Here is a 22,277-nt window from a genome sequence, read left to right on the forward strand (position 1 = left end):
TATTTTGTGTAAAGAATGAGTAATAATTTATTTTTATATTTTATTCGTTGTCATGACGAGCGAACGCGGACTTTTGAATTTGTTCAGTTATCGAATTTCTCTTGTTAGCTCATTTCTCGACCAATATCCCTTCATACGTAAGACTTCAATTCATTCCCTTTTACGTGTTTTTACTGTTTTTGGGCGAAAAGATTTGTATAGATGAAAGACATGTTTATATATCGTACAGTAGTGGAAGTCCTAACCACGACTGCTGCATTCGAATAGCTTCACTGTATTTATTGAACTCTGCCAAAGACCTTATACCATATCTTGGTTCTTGGAAGCAATAATAAAGATACATTGCTGGGTTTTTCTGTGTTTATAGCTATTCACAATAATGTTTGACCCCACACGTATATTAATTTTACATGTTTTGTTAACCAACTCTATAAATGAAAAAAACGAATACGGCTGATTATAATCCTAACATATACATTTCTTGTTTGCTAGAGTCTCCATTTTTATCTCCTGACCCTAATGTGCTTTGTTCATGGTTATCAGCGAGCCACGAAATCAGTTCATGGACTCAAATTAAAGCCTTATGAAGAGCTCCTTCAATCCCTAAACCTCTACCCATTACAGTACAAGCATCTTAGAGGTAACCTTCTTATTGCTTACAGTATCCTTAATACTCCTGGGAATCCCCTTAAACACCTACTTAAGTTTAGCTCCAACACAAATCCAAGGGGTAACACCCAGAAACTGGAAACACAACACAGCAGAACGGACTGTATGCACAACTTTTACTCCTTAAGAGTTATCAAATGCTGAAACTCGCTTCCAGATGAGCTATTCTAAGCGACTCTCCACAAATCCTTTAATAGGAAATGACGTATTCTTAAAGACTAAGGATAATTTCTTACTATGAGTTACCAATTTCTTTTTCCTCTATTATCATTAATATAGCTGGGTCCCTGCCTGGAGGCATTGGTGATCCACTGCCACGGCCAGACTATAATTTGTGGACGAAACAACCAGATTTGCGATGATAGTTCTTGGATTTTGGCGCGAAATTCTTTATCCATTTGACTTAATAACGTCTTGACATTTTAGATTATGTTAGTTTGTGATGAAACCACTAGATCTAATCCTTACCCATCAACTGTAAATCACAATCCTCATCCTTCACTTTGGTTTGAAACCCTCATTTAGTTTAGTCAGTAGGTGGACATTATCAAGGCCGCTTTAGCGTCGCTCAAAGGTCTTCCATAAATCTTAGTCTCACCGAAACGCTCAGAAGAATGCTGGGAAAAGACTAACTCAGACCCTTAATCATCTGTCTTGAGCATGAACATCTGCAACTGTCTAACAGACATGTAAATTGTACATTCACAAATACCATTTTGTGATTAGAAACTTTTGGGCTTCCGATTTCTTTCAGCATGTATATTCTTCAAAACAGTAAGCGACTTCTGGCTTTCACAATTTCTTGTTTTATTCTTTTCAACTTTTGGTTTTTTTATGTATGCGTAACAAATCGGTTTACCTTTTCCTTATTAAACTTTTAGACATATATTCCTTCATGTTTTCCCTAACCTTCTGTTTTTCTTCTCTCAATTTTGCTTATATTTTCCTGCTGAGTCTGAGTTCGTAACACTTATAAGATGAGATCACATTTTTTGACTATGCTTATAGCAGTTTGAGTTTGGTAAAGCCAGAGTTCTGGCAAAGGAAATTTTTCAGCTGATTCAGTTTCATTTTGAATGTGTTGACAGATGACGCTTAAAATACGCATCGAAGTGGATAGTTCTATTTGTTAGCGGTTCGATGAGAGTTGATAATCAGCTGACAAGTAACGAGTTATGGGTTTATTAGCTCTTTTGCCTTCCTAAATTTTTCGTCCCGGAAGACATAAGAAATAATTATATGATCTGACGACGACAATCAAGCCACTCCTAAAACTCCTATACAACAAGTTGTGTTAAACAAAGAAATGCTGGGGTTAACCAATTTGTTGATTAATGCGAAATTACAGAGTGCGTTGGTAAAATATGAAAACCGTACATTAAATACATTTTTTGTACATCTTTCTTCAGTTGTATTTTATACGCCCAATGATTCCTTCAACTCTTTTTATTACAGCTGCTCGCTTTTTGACATTCATGTTCTCTTCAATTTAATTTTCTGCTCCCAGGTATTCCAATTCTGATTGGAGTTACATACTGCTAACATTTTCCAACTTAGGTAGTATACACCGCAAAGGGAGTAGATTGAATTTATACAGTCACCCGTGGGACTGTAACTTAAAAGCTCCAAAAATCATCTTAGGTGCAATCCATTAAAGTTATTCTTCTATATCATCCTTTTATTACTTTTACTTTATTGCACATTCAGTGCACAACATGAAAAGTCCTTATTACCACCTTCATCAAATTTCCTTCAAATTGAAGGCCAACTATTTACTTATGCAAATGCTATTTTAAAGTTGTGATTGTTTAAATAAAGCACAAACAAATACTGGTGCAGAATAGTATAAATTCATAATATTTCGAGGTTTCTCAACAGCTGCTTACAAACAAAAAATGTGATAGAATTTTTACATTGAGATAGTGAGAAACAATTGACATAAATGAGTGTAAATAACTGAATTACAATTATATATATATATATATATATATATATATATATATATATATATATATATATATATATGCTAGAACAGGTCAGAGGTTAAAAAGGGAATTAATTCAGAGTGGATGGTGTAATAGTTTAGTGAAGTTCATAAATTGTGTGATAATTTTAGAGATTAATGGAATTGAATAATGATAAGATGGGTTACGTAATAATAATTAGATAGAATTTGAAAAGTTAACATAATTTAAGAGGATCAGGTGGTGGAAATGTGTGAATAATAAGTTGGTTTAAGAATTAGGTAATAGGGGAGGAGTATAACACAAAATAAATATTTTAAAATAAATAAATGAATAAAATAACCCAAATAACCAACAAAAAATTGGATTGCCAGGGTAATAATAAGTTTATTACTGTCTCTTTTTGAGTTCATAAATTCGGTCTAAGTTTTTTTATCGTAATTGCTTCAGCGAAGCGGAGAGTAGTCGTATTTCTTTGTCTATTGATAATTTTAAAAGCGTGCAAAATGTCGACGGTGTGCCCGGTGTCAAGTAAATGCCGAGCTATTGCACTGTTGAGAGCCTTAGTCCCTCACAGCCTCAAGTTCTTCGGAACATGCTCAGAAATGCGGACATGCACTCTTCTCTCAGCTCTTTCAATGTATGTGCTTTGGTACGTACATGTGAATTGGTAAATGCATTTGGAGCTACTAAGAAAAGAGGACTTGTCGACTTTAGTTTGTTTAAGTGAGCAGTTCGTTTGCCATACTGTCATAAGTTTTGCTGCTGGGTAAGCCACTTTCAACGCAGAAGTTAATCTGTGATTAATTAATCCGGCAATTTCCTCTCCTTTGAAACGTAAATGTAAGAAGCAGGTTTTCTTTTCTACTCCATCGTACTTTGTCCGAAGATTGGTTTTTGCATGTTTCTGGATGAATTTCAATGGGTATGCATTTTCACGTAGAACATTAATGATGAGAGTGATTTCGTCATCCAAGCATTCCTTTGAACAAATTTTACGAGCGCGGTCAAAAAGGGTTCGTACAATACCCTTTTTGTAACTCATTGGATAGTAATTGAGATATAGTCCACTCCAAGTATTTTTGTGATTAATATGTCTATGAATTGTGCCATCAGATGTTAGTTTGATCCCAATATCAAGGAAACGGAATTTACCTTCAACTTCTTGTTCCATAGTAAATTCTTTATCCTTGTGAGTTTTATTAAACATATCAAGTAGTCTAATGGCGTGCTCATGATTGTTGCAGACAAGGAATGTGTCATCAATATGTCTACAGTACATTGCAAAACCATCGATTGCATGCTTAAGCTTTTTTAGTTCCAGGTTTCCCATAAATATATCGGCGAGAATTGGGCCCAACAGGCTGCCCATGGCAACTCCATCAATTTGACGGTAAAGGACATTATTGACTTGAAATTGTATGTTTTTTGTACACAAAAAGAGGAGCTGTTTAAAATCACGGATTGGTAGAGGTAGAAGTTCAGGATATTCACATATGATCTCTATCGTTTCTTCCAAGGGGATGTTTGTGAAGAGCGATGAGACGTCGAATGAAACCATACATTTATCGGAAACATTTAGGTTGTCGAACTTTTGTACGAATTCAAAACTATCTTTTAGACTGTAAGGTGTTAGTTTCTTTCGGATTGGTTCTAGGCACCTTGTCAGCCAGCGGGCGAGTTTATGGAAGGGCGAATTAGCCATGGATAATATTGGTCTAATCGGGATGTCGGGCTTGTGAGTTTTTGGTAGGCCGTATAAGTACGGTAATTGTGATCCTTTAGGTTTAAGTTCATTGTATGTATGATTATCTATTGGATTTTTCTTCAGGAGTTCTCTCAATTTTTTTAAAAGTCGCTTCTCTGTCGTCTCTGTTAAGTCTTTCTGGGCATTATCGATGATAAATCTAGTGGAATCATTTAAAGTAGACATTATTTTGCTAATGTATTCATCTCTGTTAAGAACGACTACACCGGAACCCTTATCTGGACGAAGTAGCAATATTGTTTCATCTTTCACAAGTTTTTTAATGCTAGTTGGTGATCTTTAGTCAACACCTTCGATTGTGGGGTTGGTGTCGTTATGTACTGGTTTGTAATGTTAACTAATTTCAATTTCAACCAACTATGTTTTTCATCGTTCATGGGTTTAAGTTCTGACAATTGTTGATATAAATACTAAAACTGGGTTTCAGTGTCTATTCTGTTACATTTTTTCGGGATGTGAAATTTAAATCCAAGGGAGAGTGCTTCAGTTTCAATTCGAGTTAGTTTTTTACTGGATAAATTCTGTACGTATTTTTCTGGATTCGTAGAAAAGGCGTTATGTTTTTGTTCTTTCACAAGTGTTTTGGTTAATGTCTTTAGGAATTTATGACTGGTTTTGGACTGAACATCGTGAACGAAATTCATGAGTTTGATTCTACATACAATGTTTAAATCCATAACAATTTTGTCATAACCAAGTGATTCTGTTTTAAGTTTGGAGATAAGTTCCTTGGTACATTCAATTTGTGATTTCGTGACGCGTCGAAGATTTTTTAGGGAAGGAGGTATTTTACAAGCACGGCCAGCTTTAATAATATGACGAGGAAAGCAGCCATCATTCAAGAAACTACATCGAGAGAAACAACAAGATTAAAGTTTCTGTTACCATACTGATAACTTCTAAATCCGTCTTTCTCAGTCAAGACATTATCATCGAGATCGAACATTCAATCTTGAATCACACTTTAGGTATATAAAGTCGGCGTACTCTCAGTTGATATAGAGGCGTAATTTGGATTTCTCATGCAGTTTTTAACCAAACTTACCGTTAATTGAATATCAGAAAACAAAGAGTAAGTGATCATTCATCTTTAAAGAGTTAGGTACTCACAATTATCTTAACAATCAAGTAAAAATGTATATTATTCTGAAGTATTTTACATTATCAGTGAGTCGATTATTAGTGTAGCCTTTAAATATAAAATCACTTTCTAATCTCTATCACATTCCATTAGCCTCCATTCAGAGCCAAAAATACTAGGGCTTGAGAGATTATAATTTGTATCATAAAGGATATAGACTTGTTCTCGATCCATCGACTTCTGAAAAGTATATCTCCTTTCTATAACAATAATTTTATTCATTTCCATATTTCTATTCTACTTTTGTTTTGTGTCTGCTCCACATTCTTCTCCATTTTTTACTATACGTACTTGCTCAACTTGGATCTCTTGGTAGAAATAGTCGGACAAGTAAATGCTGAAAATTCCAAGTTTTCATGGATAGCCACGAAAATACTGTCCTAAGATTATATGGTGTTTTAGTGAATAAAGTTTTAAAAGTGATGTAGAATAAGTGTTAAAACGCAAAAGTATGACTAAAATATTAAAAAATTCCAGATATATTTAAATACAATGTTTGAATCGTACGTTTTGTAAAATTTGAAGCTGTTGGTCGAAAAACCACTTTTCTTTTAATCCACTTCATTTTTGAAACACTCATATAGACAATATAACTTAGACTTATAATGATTACATAAGCTGTCTTTATTTTTTACAGCTTATCTTCACAATCATCATTATCGAAATTTGGACTCATTCAATTATAACTTCAAAATAAACATTCATTATGAAACGAAATAGTGATGTATCGACAGAATTAAACCTAGAGAATTTGAAAGAATTAGCATCAACTTATGTGGATTGCTTACAAAACAAACCGACACCGGCATCAAGTTTTATAAGTAAAATGATGAGAATAGAATATGAATTAGATAAAAAGTTAGCTTTCTATGCCTATCTGTCAATTATTTTGTGATTAACAGTCTTGTTTTTTTCTATTGCATTATACCGCAAACTCGGAAATTGCATGAATAATTATTTTTAGGAAATTTCACAGGTTGAAATCATGAGTCAGTTGAAGCTAGACCACCATTGAAAACCTGGAAGCACTGGACGGCCGTTTCGTCCTAGTATGGGACTCCTCAGCAGTGCGCATCCACGACATTAACACCGTTGGATGCCGGCTCAGTGGTCTAATGGTTAAGTGCTCGCGCGCGAAGCCAGTAGGCCCTGGGTTCGAATCCCGCGGGGGGCGGGTTCGTGGATGCGCACTGCTGAGGAGTCCCATACTAGGACGAGACGGCCGTCCAGTGCTTCCAGGTTTTCAATGGTGGTCTAGCTTCAACTGACTCATGATTTCAACCTGTGAAATTTCCTAAAATCTCCACAAAACTCATTCTGATAATTATTTTTAGATTACGTGCCACTATTTACCAATAGGAAACAGAAAAAACGAAGTTTGAAATGAATTTTTTAGTTTTCTATTCATTATACATTGTAAGACGCAGAAAAAGCTACAGGCACTGCCAATCAGTCTTATCTGGTAGCTGTGGCTGATACTTATCATTAATGAGTGTTATTACAGTTACCCTTTAGTTTTCAAATAATGAGGAGTTTAATAACGTTAGGGAATTCCGTGAAAGCATTTTCTTCTATTTTTAAATACTATCTAAGCGCATTTTGGAGTTGGACTTTTCTTTAATTATTTCATTCGCATCGAAAATTTCCTTTTTGGGTAAAAAGAACTTTCATCATTCTAATCAATCATAACTCTGTATTCCTTATTATCTCCCATCCGTCCAGCCCACTCTATCTTGTACCTGAACTGGTTGCAAGCATTATCATAATGAGAAAGTTAATCAAGAGGAATGTAAGAAGTATAATAACGTCTGTCAAATACTTAAGGTGGCTCATCGACATGGGTGTGAGAAGAGAGACAAATAAATAGAAAGTGGAGACAAGCAAATCACTTAAAGTCTAAGTAACGTGGAGTTTTTGAGTTTATTTCAAAATAGGTGGACTTGTGAAATGTAAAATAGGATCTTTATATTTAAGCACTCAGTAAATAGTATAAAGCTTCTATCTGTGAATAAAATCCTGGTCTGCCATTCAAATTAAGTGTTTATATTTTATATTTCAACCTAGATATAAATAGTGTGCCTTTCTTGTTTGACATACTTATCTACTTGTTTAAGCCTGTTAGCCCTCTTAAAATGCCACACTTGTTTTATTTATCAGTATATTTAGGTTTTTTACTACTCGTAGATCACCAAGCAGGGATCTACAAACAACTCGTTCTTCTCCTTCCCTTCCCACTTGTTACCAAGTGCCACTCAGGGTATTAGTGTGTCTTCAGAATCTCAGTCACTGTGTATTCTTTGGTCTATCTCTCCTTATTTCGCCTTAAAGACTCTAGGTCAAGGCTTGCCTTGTGATACAGTTTGATGGTTTCCGCAAAATTTATCCTATCCACCTCTAGATCCTTTTCCTAATTCCTTCCTCACCTAACAGATGGCTCTTTTCTCTGCTAGACTAGATTATTGCTGATCATATCTGGATAATAAACATGGAGCGTTTTGTCCAGTCATCTGTTTTCAAATGCCTGCACCTTTTTGGTAATAGTTGTGATAGTTCTCTAAGTTTCAGCTCCGTACCATAGAACTGTTTTGACTTTAGAGTTGGAAGTTCCAACTTTGGCCTTAAGTGACGGTTCTTTTAAGTCCTAAATGTTTTTCAATTGTAGGAATGTTGCACTTGCCTTTTGAATTTGTGCCTTCCTATCCCCATCAGATCCTCCTGGGTTATCAGCGATGCTACCCAGGAACGTGGAAACTTCTAGAGCTCCGGTTTTGTTGATGCTCATTGTATTGTACTTCAGAAATTTGCATTTGCTCTTGTGAATGATGAGGCCTACTTCTATTAAAGCTGCTGCTATGCTGGGTATTTTCGTCTGCATTGGTTGGTGTCTATGAGATACCAGAGTAAGTCATCTACGAGGTCTAAATAATCCAGCTTTACTCAGGGTATCCACCTTATTTCATCCTACCTCTGAGCTGTAGAGATATTCATGATCCAGCCAACAGTGAGCAAGACAAAAAAAAGACAAACGTTGACGGCCTAGTCTGACACTAGCCTTTACTTGTAATGCACCTGTGGACTGTTCTCCATGTAATGCAGCCACTCCCATGAGTTCGATACGATGGTGACAATCTGCTCAGGTACTCCATGGTGTTGAAAACTGCAAGGTTTTCTCATATACATTATCGAATGCTTTTTTAAAACCAAGGATGTTGACATTTAGCAATAGATTTCATTAATTTGGTTGTTCAACAATAATCGGTAATATTGTGATTTGGTGGTACATTATCTATCGTCACGAAACTCAGCTTGCTGATATCAAATTTGGACATCTACAACATTTTTCATTCTGTTAAGTAATATTTTGTTGAAAAATTTACTTAGTACTGAAAAAAGTGTAGTGCCTCTACAGTTTCCACACTCACTAAAATCTTCTTTCTTCTGTATCTTGATGGGGTATCCGTCATTTTAGTCTGTTGGTACTTGTTCTTCATTCGAGTTATTTAAGAAGAGAACGTGAAACCTCACTGCAGTAATTCCTCCTTTAAACTTAACTTTCTCATATTTTTTTGCTCTTGCTTCTGTAATGATCAGGTGTCCTACGTATTCCTACTCATTAGCTCTAATACTCTTGTTCGTTTGTTTTCTTTCTCCGAAATATTCAGTCTGTCCCTTGGGCATCAACAGGCGGTAATGTTAAACCTCATCAGCTTTATTTATTCTTGCGTCTTTGATTATTCTTCTGATTTTTTTACACATGCATATTTAGTCGATCTACTTTGCCTCAATGTGATCTGGTAAAACTTATGAAGCTTTTTTCACGCGATTGTAACTCAGAATCCTGTTGTTCATAACAATTGTGTTGAAAGCATTTCGATCTATCAGACTCTTGTAGTTGTCATCTCTTTCTCTCAGGGCTATCAATCCAAAATTTGGCATTAAGTCGCTCATCAGAATGGTCTGACCTTTTCCCAGGTAATTCTCTAGGACGAACTGCAGCCTCTCATAAAATTTGTTATTCTCGTTTACACTACCTTCATTGTTGGGGGTTTAGCCCTGACAGGTATCCATTTGGATTCTCCTCTACTTCGTTTTGGAGGATGGTCGAATGACCACGAAGGTGTGAGGCTGTCAACCTATAGGGTAGTTTTATGCTGCGCAAGATACCAGTAGTGGGGCTCCTTGTTTGTGTGAGGGAAGCAATTTCTGCCTCGTAAACAGAATACAGCAACAGCTCTCCTCAAGTCAATTTTTGTCGTCCAAATTGCATTGAATTAGTTTCCCAAGCAGGGGCATGATGTGTCTTTCCGTTTCCGTCGCTATTTGAATTACCTTTCTGGTCTCCTGCATCATCTGAATATTTCATGTACCTATATTAGTTGTTCCTTTAGTTGTCAGAATGGCATCGGCTCCATGGATCCCAAAGATTTTCCACTTTCGTCATTAGCTGTTATAAATCTTCCATGTGAAGGCATTTGAACTTTCAGGGGAAGTTCAAATGATTTTTTCTGGTTGGCGTGTTTTTATGGGGTTATCTTTTTACGAGGTGGAGTTACTGATCCTATGCTCGAACCGTTCAGTGGCAGCAACCTCAAATGGGTTCCAAGGAGTGCTTTTTGTTTGGCTATGGAAGATTGTTTAAAATGAATAACGTTCCTTTTTTATTAATATTCTACTTGTGTTATAGTGATGACAGATTATTCGCAATATATTTAAAACTCTGTGGCAATAACCATCATTTGGATGCCATTCAATTGACTAGTGTTGATCTGACACCGTTGTGTATGGCTTTATCCCTTAAACCATGTATTACAATGTTGGATTTACGCTACAATTTTATTAAAGATGAAGGAGTCGAAATATTATGTGAATTCTTAAATGTAAGTTATAAGTTTGTTATTAAATACAGATATTTCAACTATTAATTATTAGCTTTTGAATTCTTTTGTTGCTGATTATCAACACTTGTTAATTCTACATTGAATACTAACAAAGAGAAAAAAGTACAAACCATTACGAATAATGAATAAGATCATGCCCATTGAAAAAAGTCTACAGTTATCGTATCTTAACAGAAGGCTAATGAATAGTATTCCAGTTTTCCAATACACTAGGTTTCAACTTCTATGTCAACATTAACACTACGATGGAGGCATATATTCATTTGATGAATCCCAAATATTGAACTAAATGAGTGTATTAGATATATATTTAATAAGATCACAGCTCGTATTGTCACAAATATATATACGACTTTAATTGGAATTGTAAAGTTGAAATTATTAACAAATATTGTCCAAGCTTTTCATATAAGTTTGATCAGTATATTTTACTTGAATAGTTTTAATTATAATAATAGATTGAAATCTTAATCAATTTGCCCTTTTGCTAAAAAAATTGTACTTTTATTTATCAGCCTGGTTTTATGTCAGCATTCAATTATATATGTTCATTGAAATAATTGAAGTCAAGTAATACATTTCTACATTCTTACTGTTTTTATATTTATCCATTTTCAAAAGGTAGATAATTTGTTAGAAGAATTAAATCTAATGTGTAATGATATCACAGAGAAAGGTGCACAGTTTCTTGCTAATTCTTTAAAGGTAATGTACAATCTAATATACCTTTTCTAATCTCTTATATGAGGTGATCACGTTTTTTTCCCAACGAAATAATTATTTATTTGTTTCCCAATCAAAAAATAACAAACATTTCAAGATGTAAAAGGAGCTTTTATAATTACTACTGAAAAAACCTCCGAAAACTAGTTCCTGTCATTTAATAATACTGTTTAGGGAATCAGAGCAATAGATACCAATTTCATTCTGTTTCATTATCATTTCACTATTATTATTATTTAAATTAGTATAAAAAAGGTTATGAGTTTTATTAAAATAGCTCTATACTGTTGGCTCCTTATTTGAACCCACTATGGTAAATCCAAAATTGTGAAAGTTAGCTTTATTAACATTCATTTATATTTGTCATTGTTGTAACTATATATGTGTACTTAGTCTTTCAAATTGTAACGAACGTTGTTGATTTTTTTGTTAACTATTAGAATAACAGAAATTTGGTTATCTTAAAAATGACTGGGAACCCAATCGGCTCTAAAGGAGGTCTATACTTTGCTCAAGCGCTACAAATAAACGATACACTTGAATTCATAGATCTTGGAGAATGTGATCAGGTTAGTCGAGTGATATATATATATATATATATATATATAAAAGCCTCGAAATTTACACAATGGCATCTTATAGTAAAAAAATAGTTTTGTAGGTAAAAAGAAATAAGTAGTATACAAAGGAACGTACAGGGTTTTGTCTCACATAAAAGTGGAACAAAATTCAGGACATATTCTATGGAAGAATGTAGATGTAAGCAAGCGAAAATTTACGATCGGAACGAAATCACTTCTGATTTTTCGTGTAGTTTCGATTTAGATTTGATTGCTTTAACGAAAAGTCTTCTTATACTACCCTATCTTATCATATTTACTGGTTTGGTATAATATCTGTGTAATTAAAGTATGAAGATACACTTGAATCTACCACATTATAACTGATTATCAATGTTTTTACTCTCACTACAAAGGTATGTATATAGGAAACTTGGGTGTTTTGTGCCATTTCCCCAACATTTTCTATAGCGGCTTCCCTAAAATTTCCCCAAAATAGGGAGATTGGGTACAAAACTAAAAATTTTTATTCCTCAGAACAACTGGCTCTTACGCGTTGTAATAAGCAATTTCACTTTCGGACATACCTAAAAAACCGGCTTCCGTTGGATTATCTGTTAGAAACTAGACCTATTTGTTTCATAATTTATAAAAATATTTATCATTTTAAATTTATCACCAAAACTTTTGTTATGGTTGCTACATATATAAATATTTGAAACAAATCCTGTTTTCGCTTTTTGTTACATAGTGAATTTTTATCATTTTCATTCATCTTTTTTCGAAAGGATATAACTAGTTGTATTGCATTTGCTACTGTATTGAAAAGTAATAACTCAATTATTGGGATTAATCTAAATCGACAGATATCATGGACGTTGCAAGAAGAATCAACTGTACATTTTGCTGATATGCTATGTGTAAGATAATTTATGATGGACTTTTTTTTAATGATATTATAAGTTTCATGAACTAATATACCCTATAACTGCTTAGACATAATGTGTTCACATCATCAAAGTAACATCAAACTAAAGTTTCGAAGGCCGTTGACATAAAGAGCTGATTTTAGCTAGGGAATCACTGAGTAGATGTTTTCTTCTAGTTTTAGATTGCTCAGAAGTGCATACATTTTCATGTCGTACGTGATCGAGCTAAATGCCTTCAAATCTAACATTCTATTACTTATTAAAAAATCTTTATGCAAATCAGACACTAAGGAAATCTTGCTATAGTACATAATTCCCCAGCATCTGAACATTAATATGCTGAATTTGACATAATAATACTCAAATTACTTGAAAACACCTATTTCCTTCCGGACAGAGATTATTTTGATTGTCTTTAATGGTTTCTTTTCCTGTCTCAACCATGATGTATCTCACAGTTCAAGATATATAGACAAACAACGTTTTCAACTAAGCTTTGTAATTACTACTGATTAGTAATTTATGACATTTGCGGTATAAAAAAAGAAAACGAGTCATTTGATCTAGACTCTGTTCTTTAGTTTACATCTAAGTTCACATTATTCAAACACTGATGACAAATTTTATTTCATAATGAGTAATAGGTTCATTCAATCTGTAATCAATAAAAGTCATGAATTTACACAGTCTGGAATTATGTCAATAAGTGGTAAATTTTAGTATTTAAGTAACTTTTGAATAGACTAATCATTTTCATCAAACTGTTTTCATGCTACCTTACACTTTAATTTCTTTTGCTCAAATGTTCATTGTTAGAGTTTTGTTCTTATCTGAATCTCATTTGCTAACTTTTAATAGATTAATAAAACTTTAAAAGAATTACACTTAGCGAAATGTGATATGCGTGATTTTGGAGCGGCACGTTTAGCTGAAGCAATGGAACGTAATGATACATTAGAATTATTAGATATAAGCGCGTAAGTAAATCATTCTATTTTAATGCTAACTAAGAACAAATTATCTCATTTTAACTACAGTTGTTAGTATTTCACTCACTAACCACAAATGACTGTCATAATCAAAAATTATTTAACATCCATACACACTCACGTTTAAAGTAGAGACAGCTTAATGTTAAAAGTAATGAGTAGTCGGCAAAAGGACTATAAATAATATGAATATACTCTTGTTAAGAAGAGGCAAATAAAAAGAAACATAAAGAAAGCTTCTTTAGCTAGTTAATTTATATAACTTTTGTTCCATCAAATTTTCTATGTAGTTTTGATTATAAGCTCTCTTTAAATTCAATAATTGTTGTGAAATATCTTAGCCTCTTTGAATCTATTTATTTTCTACTCGGTTTTGAGTCGAAAGTGTCGCTTTTAGATACCGGTTAGTATCTATAGATTGCGGCGGTCTGGTATTTTACGTAGATTATCATATGAGTTATGGTTTTAAATAATAAGGGTACTTGTGAATACCCATCTGACTTTTGATGATCTAATTGGAGATTTGAGAACGTGTGAATATATGTAGCTTTTCACTTGTGATAAGAAAAAACAATGATCTTTGCAAGAGAGTTTTGGCTATTTTGAGAAACGTATTCATGCGTACAATACGGCTGATGACATACTATTTACGTTACCTTGAGATTGATACTAAATTGGTGTATTAAATAGAATTTTGACAGCCGAGAACAGAAAATGTCAAAACCAAGCGAGATTTATAGATTTCCAATTGTGATACGATTTGGCGTGAAAAGATGATGACTGAAATAATAATAGGAAGATCCATTTTTAGGCAAACCCAGTACTTTTAAAGAAAGTTACCTGTCAAAAAATACTTCAGGTTGTCTTCTTCTGTCTGAGAATTTTACAAAGTAAATCAGGAATAAATCTGATTATATTAATTTTCACTGAAACGAACAGTTACACTATTCATTCATGAGAATAAATCCAACACTTAATGATATTTAGAATCTGATATGGGAAATACTAAAAGTTAATGCTTTCAAGATACTACAGTTTATTTGTCTACTACAATGTTTGACCCATGCTTTTGTTTGAAAACGAACCACTCATTCATAAGTTCACGAAAAACTAAGGAAGCTTTGACTTATTTCCAGAAATCTTTTTTCTTGTAGTTTATTAAAAAATGTATAGTCAGCTAAGTGCTTGAATCCATTTGTTTTAATCCATCTCAATATATGGAATACTATCATCAATGTGGCATAGTTACAATTACAGTTAGGGGATATCTTTTTATTTAACTTGAAATCGCCCCCAAATGCCCTGGTACGGCCGAGAGTAGGGAGAGTCCGCTCTCCCTCTCGAAATGCTCTCACATGGCCACGCGTATATAGCCTCTGCCAGGGAAGTCCTACTCACTGCCTTCTCGTGGCGGGGGTGTTGTTTACGAAAATGAGAGGACGAAAAGCGAATGTCCGGCGCTTTAACCGGATTCCAAACCAATGGTGCACATGGACTCCAATATCCTGCGGGAACAAATGGCGTATGGACCAATCGTTGGTCACCGGCTACCATGGGACTGCATCTCCTCACGATGCTCCACTATCTTGTGGGTCAAACCTTAAGGTCGAAGGCTCGAGGTGTAGCCCCCTAAGAAAACCACCTGCTTCGGTTTGGGCACCCGGGCAGTATCACAGCCCTCACACATATCGAATGAGATTTGTGTGCCTCCTTGTACCAATATCTATGTGTTAAAAAATAAATAAATAAAATAACTTGAAATCTTTTTATAACAATTCTTTGTACTATAGTAAGTCAATGTTCCTGCTGAGACCCCACTACTTAAATTGTAAAATTTGGCATCATAACGTCCCTTATTTAAAAACTGACTCACATGAGACATATCTACTAAGTTCACCAAATATCCTTTTATTTTGTGAAGTCGTCTTCTAACTTACTGAACCATTGTAATAATCCTGTGTTGGTTCACGAACCTTTCTCTGTAGATAAATAGACGTTTTTAATAATAACTATATGTTAAATTCACTTTTGTATTGGTTGTTTGAATTTTCCCATTGACGTTTAGGATTGCAATTGATCAGTCTATTATAGGCATATGTGCGTAACGCGATGGTGTTTGAAGCGGACGGTACTGGGTTCGAGTCCCGGAGTGGACATCAACTCTGAGATGCAGGTACATCCAGTTGAAGAGTCCCAAATAGGACGAAACGTGCGTCCTGGATTCTACTTCTAGTCACTATCCATCTCTAACCATATTTTTGTTTAAGAAATAATATTAGTCTTTAATTTTTTTCATAGCAATCGTATTTCACGTGATGGAGCCATTTTATTATCCAGAGTAATCAGCATGAACTGCCCATTGGTCGTTTTGGATCTGGCATTCAACCGAATTCAGTGTAAAGGAGCTATGGCTTTAGCAGATGCATTGGTCTATAATACACATTTAAAAGTGTAAGCATAATGTTTTATTGCGATAAATTATAGAATTCATTATTTGAAAAGTATTCGATAATTATTCATGTGGGAAGAGAGACGAGGCTAGTCTCATTTTTAGAAAAATTATTATTATCATACTGTAATCTGTTACACTGACTATACATTTTACATGTACTATTCATTTGAATTATTTATACAGTTTGAACCGTATTCATGTTTGGGTTATTTCATGTAATAAGGCTGTGTAAACTGAATTCAAATATAACTATTCTCATCTATTAATCATGAAAAGTGAGAAAGTATATTTTTTAAAAATGGTTTATTTGACTAGGTATCGTAACGATCAATTTAAAGAAAATTACCCAAATCCAATACACATCATTTAGATAATGGGATTCAGAGCTAACTTTATGTTTCAACATCTCCAATGATAATATGTCATTTCTTTCTCATCCTATTGGTCTGTAGCGATGAGAAACAAATATTTAGTTCCTTCTATTCAACATAAATATTGCTATTCATTACTTGATATATACGGGTTACGACAGAAATGAAATTTTTCATCTAATCCACTTAATAATTTGATTCATATAAATCTTTCTATAATTATGCTCAACTACATAAAGTTGATTTCCCATACAAATGTAAATAAAGCGGAAACAAAACGGTTTGCTGTATATAATAAATTTGGTGGATTTTGTCTCATTCACCTTACCTAATGTTAATTCGAAATTCTCTAAATAAATATTAGCATATTTAGAAAGTAAGGATCACTTACTCATCAAGGAATATTAAGTCGCCAAGAAAGCGAATTTGGTCTAGAATTTTAATAAAACGTTCCCAAGCTTGTTTTTGTGAGAGCTATGAATGGCAGTTTTGTAGAGGATTATGTGAAAAATAACGTACATGAGTTAAGTTAATTGGATCGTAATATTTGGTGACGGGGATTTGAAAGGAGTAATCACTGATTCCTTCTCAAGATCAAGTTTAAGTCGTATAGTTACTGTGGTCTCTGATATTCTCCGAAGAGCAAATGTTTGTTATTGATCCTAAATACCTTTGTTACACCTTGCCTGCGTCTCCTGTCCTGTTAGTGATTATTATTATTATCTAGGCATGTGAGATATAACTAGTTCACTATGTTCAATAAACTGTGTACATATTCTCATCACTATCTTTTAAATTTACCTGCTTTGGTATTTACACGTACTTTAGAGTATATTTGAGAGATACATATGATGTGTAATTATCTACATTTCCTTATTCTGCTAACCACCACAATGTATTAAGAGAGGCTAATCTACCGTGGTAGATGTACTAATGAATGTAACTTGTCAGTCTCCCTAATAGAAGACAGGAATAAACAGTTTTGTTAACTTAAAACGTTTAACTACTTATTAGTAGACTATACACTTCGGGCCTAATTTCTGTCAAACCATAAGTTTTAATTCTAGCAAATCTTCAGTAGCACTAGATTAAATAAAATATTTGAATACTCTTTTCACGGCGGTAATGTTTACATCAATATATGCTTATTAGCGAACTATTAAGGTCATAATATAAGTAGAGATTGATGGTAGCTAGCGGTAGGGTTCAGGACGTGCATTTTGTCCTATTCGGGACGCGTTAGCTGGATGTTTTGGATACCAGTGCAGATGTTCACTCCGGCAACTAAATAAGTATTTTTCGCCTTAAATGCAGAACAAGTTATTCACTGAGTAACCGAGTTTATTGTCTTGTATGGTGGTGATAATTTTTATTGTTTATTTGTAAGCGTTTAAATTTCCTTATTGCTCATGTTAAGGAAAGAGTTCTGAAGAAAAATACTTATCGGAGTCATGGAGTAAAAATAAGCGCCAGAATCCAGGTAAACCCAGCTGAAGAGTCCCAAGTGGCACAACGCTCGCGTCATGGCTTCCAATGCTAGCCACTAACTATCTTTGCTTAAAAATGGTTGTCACTTGATGGTAATATCAAGACAGTACGCACAGGATACATGTGTGCCAAAAGAGACTGATCAATTTCAGCCCTAAATATCAACGGGAAGATTCAGACAGCCAATATATATATATATATATATATATATATAATGAAATAGGTTTCTAAAGTTATTTCATAAATTTTGTCTTGTAACTCTATTTTACATTTAGGTCATGTAAAGAACAATTACATCTCTATAGCGGAATTACATTTTAGTTATTAAGTTTACATTTCTGTAGTATTCTAACTTATTTTACTACATTACAGACATTTCCTAATTAATATGGTCTATTCCTCGGGAAGTAATAGATCATAGAGACATGATGAGAGGTTCAAAATGGTAATTCATTCATCCCATTCATCACTGTACACATCTGGAAAATATAAGCTGGGTCCATTTTTCTGTATGTTTTCTGTTTTGCAAATATAATATCATTATACTACTCCGCATACATTAATAGTGTGGCCCAAGGCCCAATACTGAAACATTTAATTTTTTCTTGAGTTGTATTAATGTTTGATAGTTATAATCATGTTACTTTATCAAAATGATAACAGTATTTTGCTGTATTATTCGAAATTACATTCGGAAACACATACCAATTGTAAATACGCAAATCATAGGTGGTAATATAACGAACCTGGAACTTTTCTTAGAATTATTCAGTAGATTAAATTAAATTTTCTCATTGGAAAATCATTTTTGTGAGATCTTTATTCTGTTTTCTTAATTGTTAGTCTTGCAGTACAGTTTTGTGAGTTAAAAGGGCCCGGACTTTGTGCATTGGCTGAATCATTGATTACAAATCTTACTTTGGAGTGTATTTATATTTGGGGGAATGAACATGAAGAATCAGCGTGTAAAGTAAGTCGTTTAATTGATAAAGTACAGAGTAAAAATGCAGGAAGTGAAAGAAAAATAATTTTTCTATAAATTGTTATCACCGTTTGCGATTATAAATCCAAATTAATGCTCCGAAGGGACAAACAAGTGTAGAGCGAATACATCTTTTAAGATATTAGCATATAAATTTAGGATTGTCAATAAAATCAAGTAGAGTTGCCGATGATGAACTGTCCAGTTTGTGATTTTAAGCCGAATAAGTTGATATATCAGTTGAATATAATCAGAATAGATATAGGTGAGATAGAGTGAAAAAAACTAACTATGTAGTTACACATAAGATCAGATGTTTGGTCGAAAACTAAGTGATGTATCAAACAGCAAGATGAATTTAAAGCTGCTTAAATTCTTCATGTGCTTACAAGAATTAATAATAAAGATAATTATTATTATACTTAACGAAAGATATATGAACAGTGATGAAAGCAATATTTTCAGTGATCCTCTAACTTAAATCGTTTTATAATTTCAATGAAATTAATCAATCTCCACAACTCTGTACTAGAAATTATCATACGCTTACTAGTGACTAGCTTTGAGAAGACTTTTCCGTAGTTCTAGTGAGAAGCCCTGAGCAATAGAGCTAATCCCTGTCGGATGTGAGGTGGTTACTTACTGAAGACAGTGGAAGGTGGTCTCACAATATCATGGATTAATTAAAGATAGACATTGACACCGTTGGATGCCGGCTCAGTGGTCTAGAGGTTGAGCGTTCACTCGTGAGACTGAAGGTCCTGGGTCCGAGTCCCACGTGTGTGGTCGTGTATGCACACCACCAAGAATTCCTATACTAGGACGAAACGACCGTCCACTGCTTCCTGGTTTCCAAAGGTGGTTTGACGTAGATCGGTTCATGATTTCTATCAAAATAATACTTGAATAAAATAAATTAAACTTAAGGAAATTCAAAGAGGAAGACCATATGTAAATTAGTTAAATTAGATCGTCTTGCAAACATTATGAATACTGACGTAATGAGTCTGAAGTTGAGCATTGTTAGGAAAGAGGCTGAACGCATTTTCTTCGTACTCAAAGCTCTGATCTTTTAACCAACATATCTATTGTTTTTGCTATTTGGAAGACTCTAACCCGATAAACTATTGGAAATTATTCATTTATCCTGACCTGATTAGCAGTTTGAATTAGATGAATGAGTAGTGAGATGTTGACCGTTTTAACTACATGTTCGTTTCACCATTTTGGAAAGTATTCACAGATACATAAAGGTAAATTATACATATAAATCGTTCGAACAAGTTTAAATGTAATACAAGACGAACGTTCCTTGGTTTCGAATCCTGTTGTAGTTAATTTATTGTTCACTTCTCACTTCTCAGTGTTTAAAAGTTGTTTAGAAATTTGTTAGTATTATATCCGGTTGTTAAATGCTAGAAAGTCAATTTTTCTACTCACTAAGATATTACAAATATTTTATGGGACGAGAATGTATAAATAAAGTGATTATTTTATTAATTTTCATCACAAACTGAGTTCACTTTATGAACTAGTAAAAATCATAGAAAACTAGACAATTATTTAAATGGAGATCATAACTTCTTATCAACATCCATCAAAAATCCTATTTCAAGAATATACCCAAAACTTTCAGATCTCACACAAGCACAATACTTTTAAAATACTGATTCAAAATTCAATAATTTACATTTCCCTTTCTAAACTAGAGATTCGTAACTGTCCAGAAATTTCTGAGTTTCTAACTGATATCAGATTAAGATATTATCTTATTCATTGTTGCGAACATCTCTACTAACCATTTCACTAAATATTTCACTTATTGTAACTTATATTTTATTTTAAAATAATCAACTAGCATCAATTTTTTTTCTTTTAATCTTCATTAGGCATTCGCTAATTTAATCTGCATAAATCGTTTACTAGAAAATTGCACTGATATAAGACCTTATATTGTTGATGGTAGGACTTATTTAGCTTACTTACCTCATGATTGTACTTATAGGCAATATCGATTTTCTGTGCCTTGGTGGAAATTTCAAGCACCAACTGATCGATCGATTGCACTTTCTTAATGTCATTTCATTGAAATTATATCATTCTTAAGTTGTTGTTGTATTTCTTCACAATATTATTTTTATTATCATTCATTTTTTTTTACCTAATTGTTTCTTATTATTCTTAGAATTAATTAATGAATTAATGCGCCTTTGATAATGTTGAATTTTTCGCCTTTGCAATTAAGATTATTTTTAACATTATGATTCACATTTGTATTTTATTTCAATGTAATTTTGTTTAGATATTATCACATTGAAGACGATTTTATTTATCTTCATTTATCTTATTTGCAAATACCATTTATCTATCTGTAGCATAAACTAGATTATGCTACTGATATACTTAATACATATATATAGACAAAATAACAATAGATGCATCGTTCTGTTTAAATTCTGTAGGTAGTTGAATTTAGTTAATTACATATAGTATTTACAGCTTTATTTGAAGTACCAGTTGCAGTGATTATGCGTTAAAGGTTGGAAATATATGTAACTAATTCAGTTTGATGCTGCTGATAGTATTGCGTTATTTGAATGAATTTGTTCATTAGTATAGTTTTTGTTGTCGTTCTGAATAAACAACAAAGCTTGCACCCTAAGGAATTTATTTTGATCGAGATTTCTGATTCATTTGTAAAGAGAAAAGTGCATTTAAGATCCATTAGAAACTTGTAAGAACGTAGTTGTTTTGCATACTAACTGAAAACTTTTTAAGAAAAAATACTGTAGGTTGAGATATAAAGACTATAATGCTTCATAACGTAAATAACCAACATTTTTCTACTTACCAATTAGATTTAAAAGTAATGTACAGTTAATTTTCGAACAGTCAAAAGATATATACTATTTATAGCATAAATTGTATAACCTATCCTGCTTAAATATGATTACCAGTGCCTTCCTAATTGTTAGACCCATAATTTATTAAAAGTGTTTTACATGTAGTTGCACCATGGGAAAATCGTACAACATAATTGGGAAAGTATAATAATCATTCTGTACTGCCCATTCCAAGTTCATACGTTTTAGTTGTTATGATGTTTGGTGGTCAGAAAGGACTAGTGGGAAAGTATTGAATAGTAATTCAGATCTGGTTATTACCTGTCAACAAGTATTTACCATCTGGAAGGAAATGATCCTGTGGAATTTAAAACTATCTTATCAAACTGAAATAATGGCAAATAAATGAAAGTATCCATCTAATTTTTTACTTGACAGCTATAATAAACTTTAAACTTTTTATAAAGGGAAACATTTCCGAAAACTCCAGTTTTATTATA

At 33.3% G+C, this 22,277-nt stretch overlaps 1 protein-coding gene across 1 annotated transcript; it reads left to right on the forward strand.

Moving 5' to 3' along the window:
- The first annotated feature begins 75 nt into the window (after positions 1-75).
- On the forward strand, positions 76-21,660 carry LRRC34 (Leucine-rich repeat-containing protein 34). Its single transcript, XM_012944191.3, has 10 exons — positions 76-137; positions 6,180-6,400; positions 10,227-10,419; positions 11,062-11,145; positions 11,604-11,732; positions 12,512-12,643; positions 13,511-13,629; positions 15,940-16,092; positions 18,796-18,922; positions 20,824-21,660. Exons 2-10 carry the CDS (start codon positions 6,249-6,251, stop codon positions 21,007-21,009), a joined length of 1,275 nt encoding a protein of 424 aa, XP_012799645.1. The 5' UTR covers positions 76-137; positions 6,180-6,248; the 3' UTR covers positions 21,010-21,660.
- Positions 21,661-22,277: the final 617 nt, after the last annotated feature.

This window comes from Schistosoma haematobium, chromosome ZW (assembly GCF_000699445.3).
Source record: "Schistosoma haematobium chromosome ZW, whole genome shotgun sequence".
Taxonomy (NCBI): domain Eukaryota; kingdom Metazoa; phylum Platyhelminthes; class Trematoda; order Strigeidida; family Schistosomatidae; genus Schistosoma; species Schistosoma haematobium.